Source organism: Trachypithecus francoisi, unplaced genomic scaffold, assembly GCF_009764315.1.
Source record: "Trachypithecus francoisi isolate TF-2019V2 unplaced genomic scaffold, Tfra_2.0 Lachesis_group11, whole genome shotgun sequence".
Classification (NCBI taxonomy): Eukaryota; Metazoa; Chordata; class Mammalia; order Primates; family Cercopithecidae; genus Trachypithecus; species Trachypithecus francoisi.
Genome location: NW_022681456.1, coordinates 94,345,010 through 94,362,297, shown reverse-complemented (window position 1 = coordinate 94,362,297; position 17,288 = coordinate 94,345,010). Strand labels below are relative to the sequence as shown.

The 17,288-nt window shown below is 39.2% G+C and overlaps 1 protein-coding gene across 1 annotated transcript in view; it reads left to right on the top strand.

Annotated features, from left to right (window-relative positions):
* MUC19 (mucin 19, oligomeric) overlaps nucleotides 1–17,288 on the top strand; it is a 211,467-nt gene that overhangs the window by 169,650 nt on the left and 24,529 nt on the right. The window contains 31 exon segments of the mRNA XM_033223489.1: nucleotides 559–612; nucleotides 765–818; nucleotides 1,561–1,614; nucleotides 1,769–1,819; nucleotides 2,693–2,746; nucleotides 3,244–3,276; nucleotides 3,544–3,597; nucleotides 3,735–3,788; nucleotides 4,299–4,343; nucleotides 4,441–4,494; nucleotides 4,958–5,002; nucleotides 5,434–5,487; nucleotides 5,904–5,936; nucleotides 7,006–7,059; nucleotides 7,193–7,246; nucleotides 8,129–8,182; nucleotides 8,671–8,703; nucleotides 10,641–10,694; nucleotides 10,839–10,892; nucleotides 11,301–11,333; nucleotides 11,585–11,638; nucleotides 11,780–11,833; nucleotides 14,185–14,238; nucleotides 14,745–14,777; nucleotides 15,035–15,088; nucleotides 15,225–15,269; nucleotides 15,443–15,490; nucleotides 15,734–15,796; nucleotides 16,357–16,404; nucleotides 16,794–16,847; nucleotides 17,001–17,067. Coding sequence (XP_033079380.1) covers nucleotides 559–612; nucleotides 765–818; nucleotides 1,561–1,614; nucleotides 1,769–1,819; nucleotides 2,693–2,746; nucleotides 3,244–3,276; nucleotides 3,544–3,597; nucleotides 3,735–3,788; nucleotides 4,299–4,343; nucleotides 4,441–4,494; nucleotides 4,958–5,002; nucleotides 5,434–5,487; nucleotides 5,904–5,936; nucleotides 7,006–7,059; nucleotides 7,193–7,246; nucleotides 8,129–8,182; nucleotides 8,671–8,703; nucleotides 10,641–10,694; nucleotides 10,839–10,892; nucleotides 11,301–11,333; nucleotides 11,585–11,638; nucleotides 11,780–11,833; nucleotides 14,185–14,238; nucleotides 14,745–14,777; nucleotides 15,035–15,088; nucleotides 15,225–15,269; nucleotides 15,443–15,490; nucleotides 15,734–15,796; nucleotides 16,357–16,404; nucleotides 16,794–16,847; nucleotides 17,001–17,067 — 1,549 coding nt within the window.

The following is a 17,288-nucleotide window of genomic DNA, read 5'->3' as shown; positions in this document are numbered from 1 at the left end:
GCTTATGGAAACAATTTTTTCTGATTGTTTGAGAGTATATTGCGTATATTCCAACTTTCCAGGACTTTCAACTCTCCTTACCCAGTTTTCCTTTCCACCCATGGTTTGAGACACTTTCTATCATTTTTCTCCTGTACTTACACATGGTATTTGTTTCCTCTCTCCCCTCCTACAAAACTTCATGAAAACAACTGGTTATTAAAATGCTCCAAGTTGTATCAAAGAGTCCTGCTTATAAGTATAGAATTGTGCTTTGTTTCTCCTGTAGGCACCTCTGTTACGCCAGGGGGATATGTTCCTGGAAGGGAAACAGGTCAGGGTGATTTAAGCCCTATTCTTCCCTTGCCTCATAGAGAAAGGGAAACCCAGTAGCAACACACACAGCCCAGGTTGGCCTGGAAAATCAAGTGCTTGGAGATTGTTCATTTTCCATTCTCTATAGGGATACAGTGTCCTCAGGAAAGGGCTTCCAGTACTTTAGGGCCACACATGGATGCTTCCAAGCTAACCTGGGGAGATAATGATCTATTACTCCATTTCCCTTTTTTGGCATTTTAGGTACCACTGGAGAATTGTCTGGAACGACCACTATATCTGGAAGTTCTAACACAGGTAGCTTAACAAGAAGGGAATGCCTCTTATTTAATGTCAGATGTCATGTTATCTCTTTTAGGCCTGCTATTATAAAAGAATACCCCAATATCCTCTGTGGTATTCCAAATTCCCAGATGTCACTATTCTACTTTTTTTTTTTTTCCCCTCAGAGGCCACAACTTCCACAAAAGGGACTGGTACTTCTGGAACTGGCTTCAAAACTGGTAAGAATCAACAGTCCATGATTTGGGGTCATCAAGATTAGGAATCAAGCTTCTCCTAAGAGTGTTTATATTTTATTTAGGTACATTGCAAGTAATTAGAAATGAATTTGCTATAGAGATAAAATTTTTTTGGAAATCTACTAATTCTAGAATTGAGCCTCACTGCCTCAGGTCTGAGAATGGGTTGAGATGTCTCCAGTGGTATTACACCTATCACCAGAATTGGAGCTGGAATTCAGAATGCTTTGTGTGTGTGTGTGTGTGTGTGTGTGTGTGAAATAGAAAAAAAGCCCATGGAACCAGGATGCATGCATGCATATGTGTGTATCTGTATATGGATAAAACTTTGCTTTGCCAATATTTTGTTCTACATCTAGTTTGCAGCACATTTAAACCTTATTTCCCCTACTTTCTATCTCATAGCAGGCATCACTGCAGTGCCAGGGGAGCAAGTTTTGTCAGCCTTAGGGAAATGCATCTAGTTTCCCTTTTATTAAATTTCCAGGAGAACCACCTGAAGTTGCAAACAGTATTTCTCTATTTGCTTTGGTTATGAATTGTCGAATGCAAGCAAATACACTTAGTTCACCCTCTGCCATAACCTCAAAAAAAGAGATTTCAGTTATGGCAAATAAATACATTATATCCCTTTCAGAGTCAGGTCTTCACTTGACTTACTGAGTTATAATGGTCAGTAAGTCAAATGAAGACCTGACTCTAAAAGAGATATAATGTGTTTCAGGTACCTCTGGGGTGGCACCTGGCACAACAGTTGCCCCTGAAAGTTTCAGCACAGGTGAGTCCACAGTTTCTTTACTGATTCCACAGGAATCATTTCTTGAGTGCTTGCTACAATAATGTCTTTCCTTTGGTGCTTCTATGCAGAAGCACCACCATTTCATCCCTAGGCCCCTGAATCTTTTTCATTTATGTCCCTCCTCTCTCAGTAGCCACAATTTCTCCTGGAGCAAGTAGAACCACTGGGGCTGGACCTGCTGAAGGTAACCACTGATGAACTACTAACTGCTTCCCAGTAGACAAGGTTATCTGAATGACATCTACTGTTTGTACCTCCTGTGAAGAGCATTTTCTGAACAAAGATTACTGGATAGGCAGCATTTTACATAATAACCAAATGTCAGATCCTCAGACTCTTTTATCTTCCTTTCCTCTCCCTCAAAGAGACTTGAGCATGGAGCTAAGGCACTGAGAATCAGTTGGGTGATTAGAAAGAAATATCTGTCTCTCATTGATATCTAAAGGAAGTAATTGAGTTTTTGGAATGGTTGTCATTAAATATTCCATGAGATATAAATGGTGTGAAGAACATATATAAATTAACTCTTGATTCTAGAACCTCTGAAAAGAGCTTGTTGACACGCTGAGAAAACATAGCTCTCTTACTCCATCGCAGGCCATTTTTTTCTCATTATGGGTAAAGATTGAGATATTGATTCCCATTGTTCTCTAATACCAAGTTCATTTTTTGGTAGCCACTGGCAAAATTCTTGCACATGAAAAGTATAATATTTAAAGCAATAAATAATGATGATAATAGTGAGCATATCTATCATTTATGCGTTCCTTACTATATACCCTTTTTTATTAAGAATTTTACGTATCTTATTCCAATTAAGAAATAACTAAGGTCCAACTAAGAACCATGTGAGTTAAAATGTTTTATCTCCCCGTTTTAACAAGTAAATGTGTGTATTAAAGGTTTCCATCACTTTTACAGTCAGTAGGTTTTCTTTTCTGACTTAATAGTAGGTGACAAGACATTTTGAATTGGGCTTATTTCATGTAGTGACATCCACTTGCTCATCCCTCTTCCTTAATACTGAATTAATTTTAGTTTTCTTTTCGTCTTTAAGAAACCACAATTTCCCTAGGAGTAGGTGGTACCACTGCAGCAGAAATAAAATCAGGTAGACTTTGGGGTATTTATATTTATTGTTGTATTTTGATAGATTTTGTAGAGAAAAACATTTTTAATGATCTTTTAATTTTGAAATAATTTTGTTACAGAAAATTTGCATTGATAATGCAAAAATCACCTTAATGTGGAAGTGGTTTTAAATTTTCTTTAAAGCTGTAATATTTTAAGGGGAACAGAGATTCTTCTTGGATTTGGATTTGTAAATATGTGGGCCCAAATTTCCTAAAGGCTTTTTCTTTTTCAGATGCTAACCTCGGGGGTCTAGGACTCTGCACAGAAGGGTTACAATAACAGCTCTGGCTCTGAAATAGTTTTCCCTTTGAAAAGAGCATAGTCTAGATAACATTAGTGTACTAGCTTCAAATCAGTGTAGAAATCGTTAAGATGCCCATATTTTAGTTTGGAGATAAAAATTCAAAAATATTTTTTCTTCCTTATTTCTCTTTCTTTCCTCCTCCTTCTTCTACTTCTTTTTCTTTTCATTAGGAGCCACCTCTGGAGCACCAGGAAGTAAGACAGGTTAACTTGGGAAAGCCTTTCAAATGACCTTCAACATTGGCAAAAAAAAAAGAAAAAGAAAAAAAGGACAAGCATATTAGCCATTGCGTTAACCTCGGCCTTGCCAAGGAACACAATACACATGGAAAATGCCTCTCCTGTCAGTTATAGGACCAGGAAGCGTCTTTTCCTGCTCTGAAGTCACAGATGGACATGCTGTCAGCCACATTCTTTCAAGGGTCATAAAAGAGTCTCTATGTTGATCTTTCTCTTTTCTTTCCTATCTAGGCACAGCTGGAGTGCCCTCTGTGACAACAGTTGCCCCTGGAAGCTCTAACTCAGGTAAAGCACCAGACTGGGAGGAACCAGTACTTGGAAAGGGCTCCCCAATGAGGTGTCTGCCTGGGTGATCCTACCATGCTTTCCTCAGATTCTGCAAATCTTTGCCCTCACTGCTATTCTTTTTCCCTCTTTTGCAGAGGCCATGACTGCTTTAAGAGAAAGTGGAAAAACAAGAGCTGAAATAACCACAGGTGAGCTCAGTTAAGGAACGAAGTATACATTGCTATGATTTTCCATGTCTTGCTAGAATATGGCAAAAGTCTGAATTTCCCATATTTGGCATATTAGAAAAACATTTAGCAGATGATCAATATTTAACATCAATAAATATAGTTCAGACACATCAACATTTCCTCCTTATGTCTTGTGCTGTGGGGTCTAAGGACCCTTCATCAGGGCATCACGGAGCTCATTCCCTGACAGTTATAGAGGTGATGTGGGCCCAAATCTCTCTATCTGTAACAATACCCTAAATAAGGAACTCCATGGTAGAGGACTTTCTCTATAAACTTGGCAAAGGAACTATATGTTCCATGGGCAGTATATGGATTAACTCTTAAAAACAAAACAAAACAAAAACTCTAGAGAAATAAATTTTCTGGTGTGTTTAATAAAAAATGATTTTTTTTCTATAGGAGTCTATAGCCATTTCATTAATGACAACAGATTGACCAACTAATCACAATCCTCTCTTATTTCAGGTACTACTGAGGGCAAAACTCTGGCAGCTGGAAGTACCCACACAGGTCAGGAATTCTGAACATGGTGCCCTGGGCAATACAGCTTATGGGGCCCCAGAATGTCCTGTGCAGTCTTCATACATCCAATTCCTTTCTTTCTCAGAGGCCACAACTTTCTCAGGAGGCAGCGGGACCACCCGAGCAGGACCACCAGGAGGTGAGCTTGTTAGGCTGAGGCCTGAGGCTCTCATCATCTCTCTCTCTGGGTGGATACAGGGAACAAATAATGTGAAGGCTTTTGAGGGAGGGGGATTTTATCTGGGGCCATATTGTGTCCTATATCTGGTCAGTTATTCTGCTTGTGATTCCATGATCTCAGATGACTCAGCCAGTCTGTCTTTAGTATCTTGACTTATGGAGACATTTTTTTCTGATATGAGGCTTGGGAGTCTATTACACTTATCCCATCCTTCCAGAATGTCCAGCTGTCCTTTACCCAATTTACCTTTCCACCCACAGCTGGACACTTTCTATCATTTTTCTTATTTAGCTATACATGATATTAATTTTCTCTCTCCCCTCATGAGAAAACTTTGTGAAATCAACTGATTATTTAAATGCCCCTAGCTGTATCAAAGAGTCCTGCTTAAGGTTAAAACCATGCTGTATTTCTCCTGTAGGCACTTCTGGCATATCAGGAGGATATGTCCCTGGAAGGGAAACAGGTCAGGGTGATTTAAACCCTAGTCTACCTTTGCCTTATAGCAAAAGGGAAACCCAGCAGCAACACATCCATCTCAGTTTGGCCAAGGAAAATGAAGTGCTAGAAGTTGTTCATTTTCCATTCACTATAGAGACAGAGTATCCTCAGGAAAGGGCTTCTAGTGCTTTAGGGCCACATTGATGCTTCCAAGCATAAATGGGGAGAAAATGCTCTATTGCTGCATTTACCCCTTTTTCTTTTTAGGAGAACCTTATGGAACAACCCTTATATCTGGAAGTTCTAACACACATAGCTTAACAAAAATAAAGTGCCTCATATTTAATGTCAGATGTAATGATATCTCTTTTAGGGTTGCTGTGATAAAATAACACCCCAGTATCTCCTCTCAGTATTCCAAATTCACAGACTTCCCTACTCTATTTCTTTCCTCAGAGCCCACAACTTCCATTGAAGAGACTGGTCCTTCCAGAACTGTATTCAAAACTGGTGAGACTAAAAAGCCCATAATTTGGGGTCATCTAGATTAGGTCTTTTAACTTTCCTTGAGGGTGTTTGTGGTTTTTATAGACACTGCAAGTGATTCAATATAGCTTTGTTACTAGGGAGAAATCTTTTTTGAAAGGCTACTTATTATAAAATTGAGTCTCCCTCTATTGAGGCTGAGGATGGGAAGGGTTTTCCCGTTGTGTTACTATTACCACCAGCATTTGAGCTGGAAGCCAGATAGCTTTCTGTGTGTACATGTGTGAATGTGTGTAAGGTAGGAAAGAGCCCCATGGAACCAGGGTGCATGCATGCATATGTGTGTATGTATCTTACAACTGGCTTTCCCAATATTTTCTCCAACATCTGAAGTTTCAACACATTTAAATCTTTTTTCTTTCTTCTTATGTACCTCACAGTAGGCATCACTTCAGTCCCAGGGAGGCAAGCAGGTGAGCATCGAGAAAATGCATCTAGTTTCCCTTTTATCAACTTTGTAGTTGTGCTTGAAGTTAGAAACATTTTCTATGTGCTTTGGTTATGAATTTTTGAAAGCAAGCAAATATATATAGTTCACCATCAGTCTCATGCTCAGAGAGAGACGTATGTTGTAGAAAATAAATAAATACATAAATACAGCATATCCCTTTAAGATTTGGGCCTTCCATCAGAGAAATGCAAATCAAAACCACAATGAGATACCATCTCACACCAGTTAGAATGGCAATCATTAAGAAGTCAGGAAACAACAGGTGTTGGAGAGGATGTGGAGAAATAGGAACACTTTTACACTGTTGGTGGGACTGTAAACTAGTTCAACCATTATGGAAAACAGTATGGCGATTCCTCAAGGATCTAGAGCTAGATGTACCATATGACCCAGCCATCCCACTACTGGGTATATACCCAAAGGATTATAAATTACTCTACTACAAAGACACATGCACACGTATGTTTATTGCAGCACTATTCACAATAGCAAAGACTTGGAATCAACCGAAATGTCCATCTGTGACAGACTGGATTAAGAAAATGTGGCATATATACACCATGGAATACTATGCAGCCATAAAAAAGGATGAGTTTGCATCCTTTGTAGGGACATGGATGCAGCTGGAAACCATCATTCTTAGCAAACTATCACAAGAACAGAAAACCAAACACCGCATGTTCTCACTCATAGGTGGGAACTGAACAATGAGATCACTTGGACTCGGGAAGGGGAACATCACACACTGGGGCCTATCATGGGGAGGGGGGAGGGGGGAGGAGGGAGGGATTGCATTGGGGAGTTATACATGATATAAATGATGAATTGATGGGTGCTGACAAGTTGATGGGTGCAGCACACCAACATGGCATAAGTATACATATGTAACAAACCTGCACGTTATGCACATGTACCCTAGAACTTAAAGTAAAATAAAAAATAAAAATAAAAAAAAATAATAAAAAAAAAGATTTGGGCCTTCCTAGAACTTACTGCATCACTATGGTCCCCTCAATCCCTTTGTGTTTCAGGCACCTCTGTGGTGGCGCCTGGCACAACAATTACCCCCGGAAGTTTCAGCACAGGTGAGTCCACTGTGTGGTGGGGAATCCCTTCATGGGTGCTTGCCATAATGTCTTTGAGTGTTTCAATGCAGAAGCATCACCATTCCATTCCATGCCCCCTGAATCTTTTCTATTCATGTCCTTCCTCTGCCAGCAGCCACAACTTCTCCTGGAGCAAGTGGAATGACTGGGGTTAGAACCACTTCGAGTAAGCACGGACAATCCACTACCTCCTTCCCAGTAGACATTGCCTTAATCACATGCAGTATTTGTACTTCGTGTAAAGAGTCTTTTCTGAACATGGATTACCAGATAGGCAGGATATTACCTAAATGACTAAAGGCCCGACACTCAGATTCCTTTGTTTTTCTTTCTTCTGTTCCAAGGAGACTTCACCATGAACCTAAGGCACTGAGAATCAGTTGTCTGATTGGAGAGACATGTTTTTATTTCTCTCATTGATATCTAGAGGAAATAATTGAGTTATGGAAAGTTTTGTCATTAAATTTTCTGTGAGACAGAAATGGTGCATGGAAAACATATGTAGGTTAAATCTTGGTTCTAGAAGCCCCTGAAAAGAGCTTCTTGGAACTTTGAGAAAACACATAGTTCCCACACCTTCATGATATGACATGTTCATTCTTATTACGGGTAAAGAATTCAGATTTTGATTCCTATCACTTTCTAATTCCAACTTTCAATGTGGCAGCCACTGGCAAACTTCTTGCATGTGAAAAATCTAATATTTAAAGCAATACATAATGATGATAATGGTAATAAGCATATCAATCATTTATGAGTTCTGACCGTATAGCTTTTGAAATTAAGTTTAAATAACTTATTTCAATTAAGAAACACTTACATTTCAATTAAGCACAATATGATTTGAAAATGTTTTACCTCACCATTTAACAATTATACTTGGATATTGAAGGTTTCCATCACGTTTACAATCAGAAAGATTTCTCTTCTGACTTAATAGTAGGTGACAAGACATTTTGAATTAGGCTTATTGCATGTCTTGACATCCACTTAGCTCATCCCTCTTCCTTAATACTCAATTAATTTTGGTTTTCTTTCCATCTTTAAGAGACTACAACTTCCCTAGGTAGAATTGGCACCACTAGAACTGAAATAAAATCAGGTAAATATGTTGTAGTATTCATTATTTATTGTTGTATTTTGATAGATTTCTTAGAGGAAACATTTTTTAACAATGAGTTTTTAAGTTACAGAAAATTTGCATTGATGATGCAAAGAATAGCTTTAATGTGGAGTGCAGCTCTAAATTTCTTTTAAGGCTGTAATATTTCAGGGGAAACAGAATTTCTTCTTAGATCTGGATTTGTAAACATGTGGGCCCAAATTTCCTGAAGGCTTTCCCTTCTTAGAGACTAACTTCAGGGTTCTAGGCCTCTGGGGAGGAGAGTTGCAGTAGCTTCAGCTCTGCAATTATTTCCCTTTGAGAAGAGCATAGTCTGTTTATCATCATAGTGTTGACTTGTATTCAGCATAGAAACCATTAGGTTGTCATACTTCACTTCAGAGATAAAAATTCAAAATTTTCTTTTTTTCTCCTTTCTCTTTCTTTCCTTCTCATCCTTCTTCTTCTTTTTTTTTTCTTTTTATTAGGAGCCACCACTGGAGCACCAGGAAGTAAGACAGGTAGATTTCACAAATGCCTTTTATATGACCTTTGACACTGGTACAAATAAATCATCAGGGCAGTCATATTATCCTTGGCCTTGCAAAGGCACACAGAAAACACAAAACATGTCTGTCCTCCTGTCAGTTATAGGTCCAGGAAGTGTCTTTTCCTGCTCCAAAGACAAAGACAGGCATGTTGCTTGCCACATTCTTCTAAGCATTACAAAAGAGTGCCCATCTTTCTCTTTTTTCCTACCTAGGCACAGCTGGAGTGCCCTCTGCTACAACAGTTGCCCCTGGGAGCTCCAACTCAGGTAAAGCACCAGGCTGGGAGGAACCACTGCTTGGAAAAGGCTCCTCAGTGGGGTGTCTGCCTGGGCAATCCTACCATACTCTTCTCAGATTCTTCTAATCTTTGCCCTCACTGCTATTCTTTTTCCGTCTTTTTCAGAGACCACAACCTCTGTAGGAGAAAGTGGAATAACAAGTGCTGAAATAGTCACAGGTGAGCTCTCCTAAGGAACTAAGTGTAATTTGTAAGTTTCCCATGTGTTGCTAGAAATATAGCAGAACTCATTGAATTTCCCATATCTGGCATATTAGACACAAATTCAGCAGGTGTTCAATATTTAACATCATTAAATATGGTTCATAAATTTCAACTTTCCCTCCTTATATCTGCCGTGGGCCTAAAGACACTTGATCAGGGCATCATGCGACCCATTCCTGATAGTTACAGAGGTGACTTGAGCCCAAATCTATCTCTCTGTGTCTGAACTTTAAAAAAGGGCCTCAGTTGTGATGTTTGTAAACTTGCTGAGGAAACTGTATGTTCCATGGGCAGTAAATGGATTAACTCCTAAAATACAAAATCCAGAAAAATAAATTTTTAGCATATTGATGCAAATAAGTATTTTCTTTTTCCTTTAATAGCTTATTCTCATATCATTAAGGAGGACAAATTGACCAACTGACCACATAATCTTTTCTTATTTCAGGTACTACTGAGGGCATCTCTGGCAAAACTCTGGAAGCTGGAAGTGCCCAAACAGGTCGAGAATTCTAATCATGACCCGTTGAGCAGTCTAGTTTCTGAAAGCCACAGAATGTCATGTGTAGTCATTATACCTCCAATTCCTTTCTCTCTCAGAGGTCACAACTTTCTCAGGAGGCAACCGGACCACCCGAGCAGGCCCACCAGGAGGTGAGCTTGTCAGGCTGAGGCCTGCTCTCATCTCTCTATTTGGGTGGCTGCAGTGAACAATAACATGAAGGTTTTTGAGGGAGGGGGATTTTCTCTGGGGCCATATTATGTCATATCTACCTGGCCCGTGATTCTGCTTGTGATTCCATGACCCCAAATGGCTCAGCCAGGCTATCTCCAGTATCCTGGCTTATGGAGACATTTTTTTCTGATAGGAGGCTTGAGAGTCTATTGCATGTATTCCAACCTTCCAGAACTTCCAGTCCTTGTTTTCCCAGTGTACTTTTCCACCCACAGCTTGACACTTTCTGTCATTTTTCTCATTTACTTTTACAAGATGTTTGTTTCCTCTCTCCCCTCACCAGAAAGCTTCATGAAGACAACTGATTATAAAATGCCCCAGTTGTATCAAAGAGTTCTACTTATAAAGATAAAATTATGCTTTGTTTCCTCTGTAGGCACCTCTGTCATACAAGGGGGATATGCTCCTAGAAGGGAAACAGATTAGGGTGATTTAAACTATATTCTATCCTTGTGACATAGTGAAAGAGGAACCCAGTAGCAACACATTCATCTCTGGTTGGCCTGGAAAATGAAGTGCTAGGAAGTTGTTCATTTTCCATTCATTATAGAAATAGAATGTTCTCAGGAAAGGGCTTCAGTGCTTTAGGGTTGCCATGTTGATCCTTCTAAGCTTAATTTGGGAGACAATGCTCTATTATTCCATTTCCATTTTCTTTTTCCATTTCAGGTATCACAGGAGAATCTTCTAGAACGACCATTATATCTGGAAGTTCTAACACAGGTAGTCTAACAAGAAGGAAATGTGTCGTACTTAACGTCAAATGTCATTCTATATATTTTAGGGCTGCTATGATAAAATCTCACCTGAGTATCCTCTCCCAGTATTCCACATTCATAGACTTTACCACGCTCTTTCTTCCCTCAGAGGCCACAACTTCCATTGAAGAGACTGGTACTTCTGGAACTGGATTCAAAACCGGTGAGAAGAAACAGCCCCTGATTTGGCATCATAAATGTTAAGTCTCTTAAGCTTTGCATGAGAGAGTCTGTGTTTTATTTAGGGCTGCTGGAAGTGATTCAAGATAGTTTTGCTGGTGGAGATACAATTTTTTTTGAATTATAATAATTCTAGAATGGAGACTGACAGCTTTATGTCTAAGGATGGAATGGAATTTCTCCATTCGTGTTACAACTGTCACTAGCATTTGAGGTGGAATTCAGAAAGTTTTCCATGAAAGTGTGTGAAATACAAAAGAGCCTCATGGACCCAGGACACATGCATTTATATGTGTGTGCATGCTTACACATTTTCTTGCTTTTTATCTTCTCCTACATCTGATGGTTTCAGCACATTTAAAACATTTCCCCGCTCCTTTCTATCTCACAGCAGGCATCACTGCAGCACCAGGAAAGCAAGCAGGTAAGCATTGGGGAAATCCATCTAGTTTCCCTTTTATCAAACTCCAAAAGTGCCTGAAGCTGAGGACACTGTCTATCTGCTCTAGTTGTGAAGCACTGACAACCAGCAAATGCATCTAGTTCACCAACTGCCATATCCTCAGGGAAAATGACTTCTCATATAGAAAATAAATATAGTATATACCTTTTAGATTCAGGTGTTCATTTGACTTACTCACTCATCATGGTCACCTCAATCCCTCTGTGTTTCAGGCACCTCTGGGGTGGCACCTGGCACAACAGTTGCTCCTGGAAGTTTCAGCACAGGTAAGTACACAATTTGGCACAGAACCATTTCTTGGATGCTTTCTACAATAATGTGTCTTTCTTTTCGCTGCCTCTGTGCAAAAGCGGACCATTCCCTTTCTAAATCCCAGAATGTTTTCCATACTTTTTTCACTCTCTCAGCATCTACAACTTCTCCTGGAGCAAGCAGAGTGACTGGCACTGGACCCATTGCAGGTGAGCCCTGATGAAGCACGACCTGCTGCTCAGTAGACAACGTTGCCTGAATCACATCTAATGTTTGTGCTTCTTGTGAAGAGTATTTTCAGAACAAGCATTATCATATTGGCAGGATTTTACCTAATTACCGAATGTGACACTCAGCCTCCTTTATCGTCCTTTCCTCTGCTTCAGGGAGACTTCACCATGGAGCTGAGGCACAGAGAATCAGTTGGGTGATTGGAGAGAAATGTCTTTCTTTCTCTCATTGATATCTAAAGGAAGTAATTGAGATAATGAAATTTTTGTCATTAAGTTTTCTGAGATAGAAATGGTGCATGGAAGACATATACAGATTCAACTCCTGGGTCTAGAAACATCTAAAAAAGAGCTTGTTGGCACATTGAGAAAACACAGTTTCCTCACCTTCATCCTCAGCCATTTTCTTTCTTGTTTTGGGCAAAGAATAAAGATAATGAATCCTGTCACTTTCTAATTCCAAGTTCCAATGTGGTAGGTGCTGGCAATTTTTTTTTTTTTTTTTTTTTTTTTTTTTTTTTTTAAGAGAGGACATCCAAGCAAAGGCAATTTGTGGCCAGCCCTGAGATTGTCCCCACTCCCTCTGGCAAAATTATTGCACATGGTACTGGTACCAAAACAGAGATATAGACCAATGGAACAGAACAGAGCCCTCAGAAATAATATCACACATCAGCAACTATCTGATCTTTGACAGACCTGACGAAAACAAGAAATGGGGAAAGAATTCCCTATTTAATAAATGGTGCTGGGAAAACTGGCTAACCATATATAGAAAGCTGAAACTGGATCCCTTCCTTATACCTTAGACAAAAAATAATTCAAGATGGATTAAAGACTTAAATGTTAGATCTAAAACCATAAAAACCCTAGAAGAAATCCTAGGTAATACCATTCAGGACATAGGCATGGGCAAGGACTTCATGTCTAAAACACCAAAAGCAATGGTAAAAAAGCCAAAATTGACAAATGGGATCTAATTAAACTGAAGAGCTTCTGCACAGCAAAAGAAACTACCATCAGAGTGAACAGGCAGCCTACAGAATGGGAGAAAATTTTTGCAATCTACTTATCTGACAAAAGACTAATATCCAGAATCTACAGAGAACTCAAATTTACACGAAAAAAATCAAACAACTCCATCCCAACGTGGGCAAAGGATATGAACAGACACTTCTCAAAAGAAGACATTTATACACCTAACAGACACATGAAAAAATGTTCATCATCACTCACCGTCAGAGAAATGCAAATCAAAACCACAATGAGATACCATCTCACACCAGTTAGAATGGCGATCTTTAAAAAGTCAGGAAACAACAGGTGCTGCAGAGGTTGTGGAGAAATAGGAACACTTTTACACTGTTGGTGGGACTATAAACTAGTTCAACCATTGTGGAAGACAGTGTGGCAATTCCTCAAGGATCTAGAACTAGAAATACTATTTGACCCAGCCATCCCATTACTGGGGATATACCCAAACGATTATAAATCATGCTGCTGTAAAGACACATGCACATGTATGTTTATTGCACCACTATTCACAATAGCAAAGACTTGGAACCAACCCCAATGTCCATCAGTGACAGACTGGATTAAGAAAATGTGGCACATATACACCATGGAATACTATGCAGTCATACGAAAGGATGAGTTCATGTCCTTTGTAAGGATATGGATGCAGCTGGAAACCGTCATTCTCAGCAAACTATTGCAAGGACAAAAAAACCAAACACCACATGTTCTCACTCATAGGTGGGAACTGAACAATGAGAACACTTGGACACAGGGTGGGGAACATCACACACCAGGGCCTGTCATGGGGTGGGGGTAGTGGGGGAGGGATAGCATTAAGTGATATACCTAATGTAAATGACAAGTTAATAGGTGCAGCACACCAACATGGCACATGTATACATATGTAACAAACCTGCACGTTGTACACATGTACCCTAGAACTTAAAGTATAAGTTAAAAAAAGAAAATTCTGATACTTAAATCAATGAAAATGATAATAGTAGTGAGCATATCTATCATTGATGAGTTCCTTTCTATAACCATTTTTATTAAGAGGTTTACATATCTTATTCCAATTAAGAACTACCTAAAGTCTAAGAACCATATGAGTTAAAATTCTTTCATTCCCCATTTAAAAACAATACCCTTGTGAATTGAAGGTTTACATCACCTTTACAGTCAGGAAACTTTCCTTTCTAACTTAGTAGGTGGCAAGACATTTTGAATTGGGCTTCTCTCATGTAATGATATCAGCTTAGCTCATCCCTTTTTCTTAGCACTCAATTAATTTTAGTTTTCTTTCCATCTTTAAGAGACCACAATTTTCCTAGAAGGAAGTAGCACCACTGGAGCAGAAATAAAATCAGGTGAAGATTATGGGAGTTTCATTATTTACTGTTGTATTTTGATAAATTTGTTAGAGGAAACATTTTTTTCAATGAACATTTTATATTGGAATAATTGTAAATTATAGAAGGGTTGAATAGATTATGCAAATAATCTCTTTAATGTGGAGTAGAGTTTTTCCTTTCCTTTTGAAGCTATTTCAAAGCAACCAGGATTTCCTTTCAGATTTGGAAAAACTTGGGCCCAAATTTCCAAAAGGCTTTTTCTTCTCTAGGACTAGCCTCAGGGTTCGAGGACTCTAGAGAGGAGAGTTACAGTAGCTCTGGCTCTGAAAGGATTTTTCCTTTGAAAATAACTCAGTATGTGTATCATTACAGTACTGACTTGTATTCAGCAGAGAAATCATTAAGATGTCACATTTTAGTTCAGGGGTAAAAATTCAAACTTTCCTTTCTTCTTTCTTTTCCCCCTTTTCTTCCTCTTCCTCCTCCTCCTGCTCCTTCCTCTCTCTTTTCCTTTTCATTAGGAGCCACGACCAGAGCACCAGGAAGTAAGACAGGTAAACTTGGAGAACATCTTTGATATGACCTTCAATCTTGGCAAAAATAATCAGAGCAGGCACATTAGCCACTGCATTAACCTTGGCCTTACAAAGGCACACAGTAAACACAGAAAATACCATCTCCTGTCAGTTATAGGTCCAGGAAGCATCTTTTGCTGCTCCAAGCTCCAGGTAGACATGATGCTGGCCACATTCTTCTAAGGGTTACAAATGTGTCAATCTGTTGATCTTTTTTTTTTTTCTTTCCTGCCTAGGTACAGCTAGAGTGCCCTCTGGTACAACAGTCACCCCTGGGAGCTCCAACTCAGGTAAAGCACCAGGCTGGGAGGAACCAATGCTTGGGAAGGGCTCCTCAATGAGGTGTCTGCCTGGGTGATCCTACCATGAGTTCTCAGATTCTTCAAATCTTTGCCCTCACTTCTATTCTTTTTCCCTTTTTCTCAGAGGCTACAACTTTTTCTAGAATCACTGAAGCAGTAACAGTCTCAGGTGAAAATGGGAAGTTTGTAAAATAGTTCTAACAATTCAAATTGATTGAAATAAATACAGAGTGATTTCCTACGGAAATCTTTGTCCAAGCCCCTAAATTTCAGAATATTAGTGTTTTACCAAAATTTTTACATTTATAGACAGCAGAATATTCTCTCTTTTCTCTTTTACAGGATCCGTGACCACTGCACTGGGGAGCCAACTCTCCAGCAGTCAAACAGGTGAGCATGGGAAAGTATGAATATCTTCCTGATATTTACCAGTATTTAGATAATAAGGATACTTCTAATGTGAGTTCTTAGCCTTGGCTTTTTTTTTTTTTTTTTTTGGAATGAAGTATCCTTGTTGAAAGGTGTATGAGGAATAATGGAATACGCCCTCTGAGTTAACAAAAGACATATAATGTTTTTCTTCTTAGCCCTTCTGTTAATGTAAAGGAAATGATGTAAGTGTCCTTCTCTTAGTGATTCCAGGTTCCAGTGGCATCATCTCTCACACAACTGTTGCACCTGGAAGTTCTGTTATAGGTAAGTGAATATTTTCAATGGCAGTCATCACTTGTTTAATTTCAAGGAGAAATATGTAACCCCAAACATCCTTTCTGCTTCATTTCCTCTTCCAGAGGCCAAAGCTTCCTTAGAAGCCATCAGAGTCACTGTTGTGAAATCACTGAGAACTAGGGGTCTCAGAGGTTAGCATGGCCATTAAGTAGTATCATGAGTTTGCCTCTGGATCTGAGAAATTATAGTATAGGGAGGGCAGGTCCTCCCATCCACACCCCTGAGCTGACTTCTGAACCGGCCTTTTCCAATGCCTGGCCTTAGGACATAGATTTCTGGAGAGGGTAGCAGGAGCAGTAATTCCCTGGACAGTTAACCCAGTGGATATTATAGGTATTACTACAGAATCAGCAGGAGTCAAGACTGGCCCAGAAGGTCGTCTCAGGTGAACAGATGACTAAAATGAACTCAGAAATGGTTTGCTCTCCATCCTGAGATTTAAGTATTAAGTTGCTGAAGGGTTGCCTCAGTGATTGATTATAGGTCAAAACATACTCAGAATCATTTTTCCTACTTTCAATCATCAGGAATCACCTCTCATGCATCAGACAATCAAGTCACTGGAAGTAAAACGGGCAAATATGTTAAAGAAATTCTTTTGTCTCATATTTGAGGGTTTTATATTATATATGCTTGGGAAGCCTACTAAAAGGTAGGCTTCTTGAGAAAAAAGTCTCTGTTCAATGATCTCTAGTACTAAACAGGGCCCAATAAATATTTATTAAATGAATGAAATAATTAAAATATAGGAAAAATATATAATTCAATCCAGGAACAAAAAGGCCAATGGAAGAACATGCTCAAAGGACTGCCACATAGACAAAGCAGGCTGTGTGAATGGTGCCTCCTGGAGCTGGCCAGTGTACAATATGAGTGATATGGCCCTGGAAATACAGATTTAGTTTATACCTAGACTGCCTCCATGCAAAAGATTCTTTATAACACTATAACCTTCTCATTTCAGGCACTACTGGTGTAGCCTTGAGCACAGCTGTTGCACCTGGAAGTTCCAGTACAGGTAGGCCAACAAGCTGAGAAGAAAGCTCCCTTTCTGGAAATAAGATGGCAAAAATGTCTTTCACATTGCTCTTCTTCTATAAGAGCATCACAGTATATTTCCCCATCCTTCTAAGTCCTCATCCTTTACTCGTTGCTTCTCTTTTTCTTCCAGAAGCCACAACTTCCCCAGGAGTCCACAGAACCACTGTAGTGGGATGGAAGACAGGTGAGAATTAATGGTGTGTGTTTGTGCATGCATGTATGACTTTTGAGTAATAATAAATTATAATTATACTTTGCTTCTTAATAGGATAGTTTTTCGAGGAGGAGCTTTTGAGGAACTCTCATCTAAGATCAGCATTTTGTTACTTGATTTTGAATTAACTTGGGCAAATTTCTTTCCATTTCCAGGGCCAAGCCTCACATATATAAGTCTCTGCAAATGAGAGTGAAAGTGATA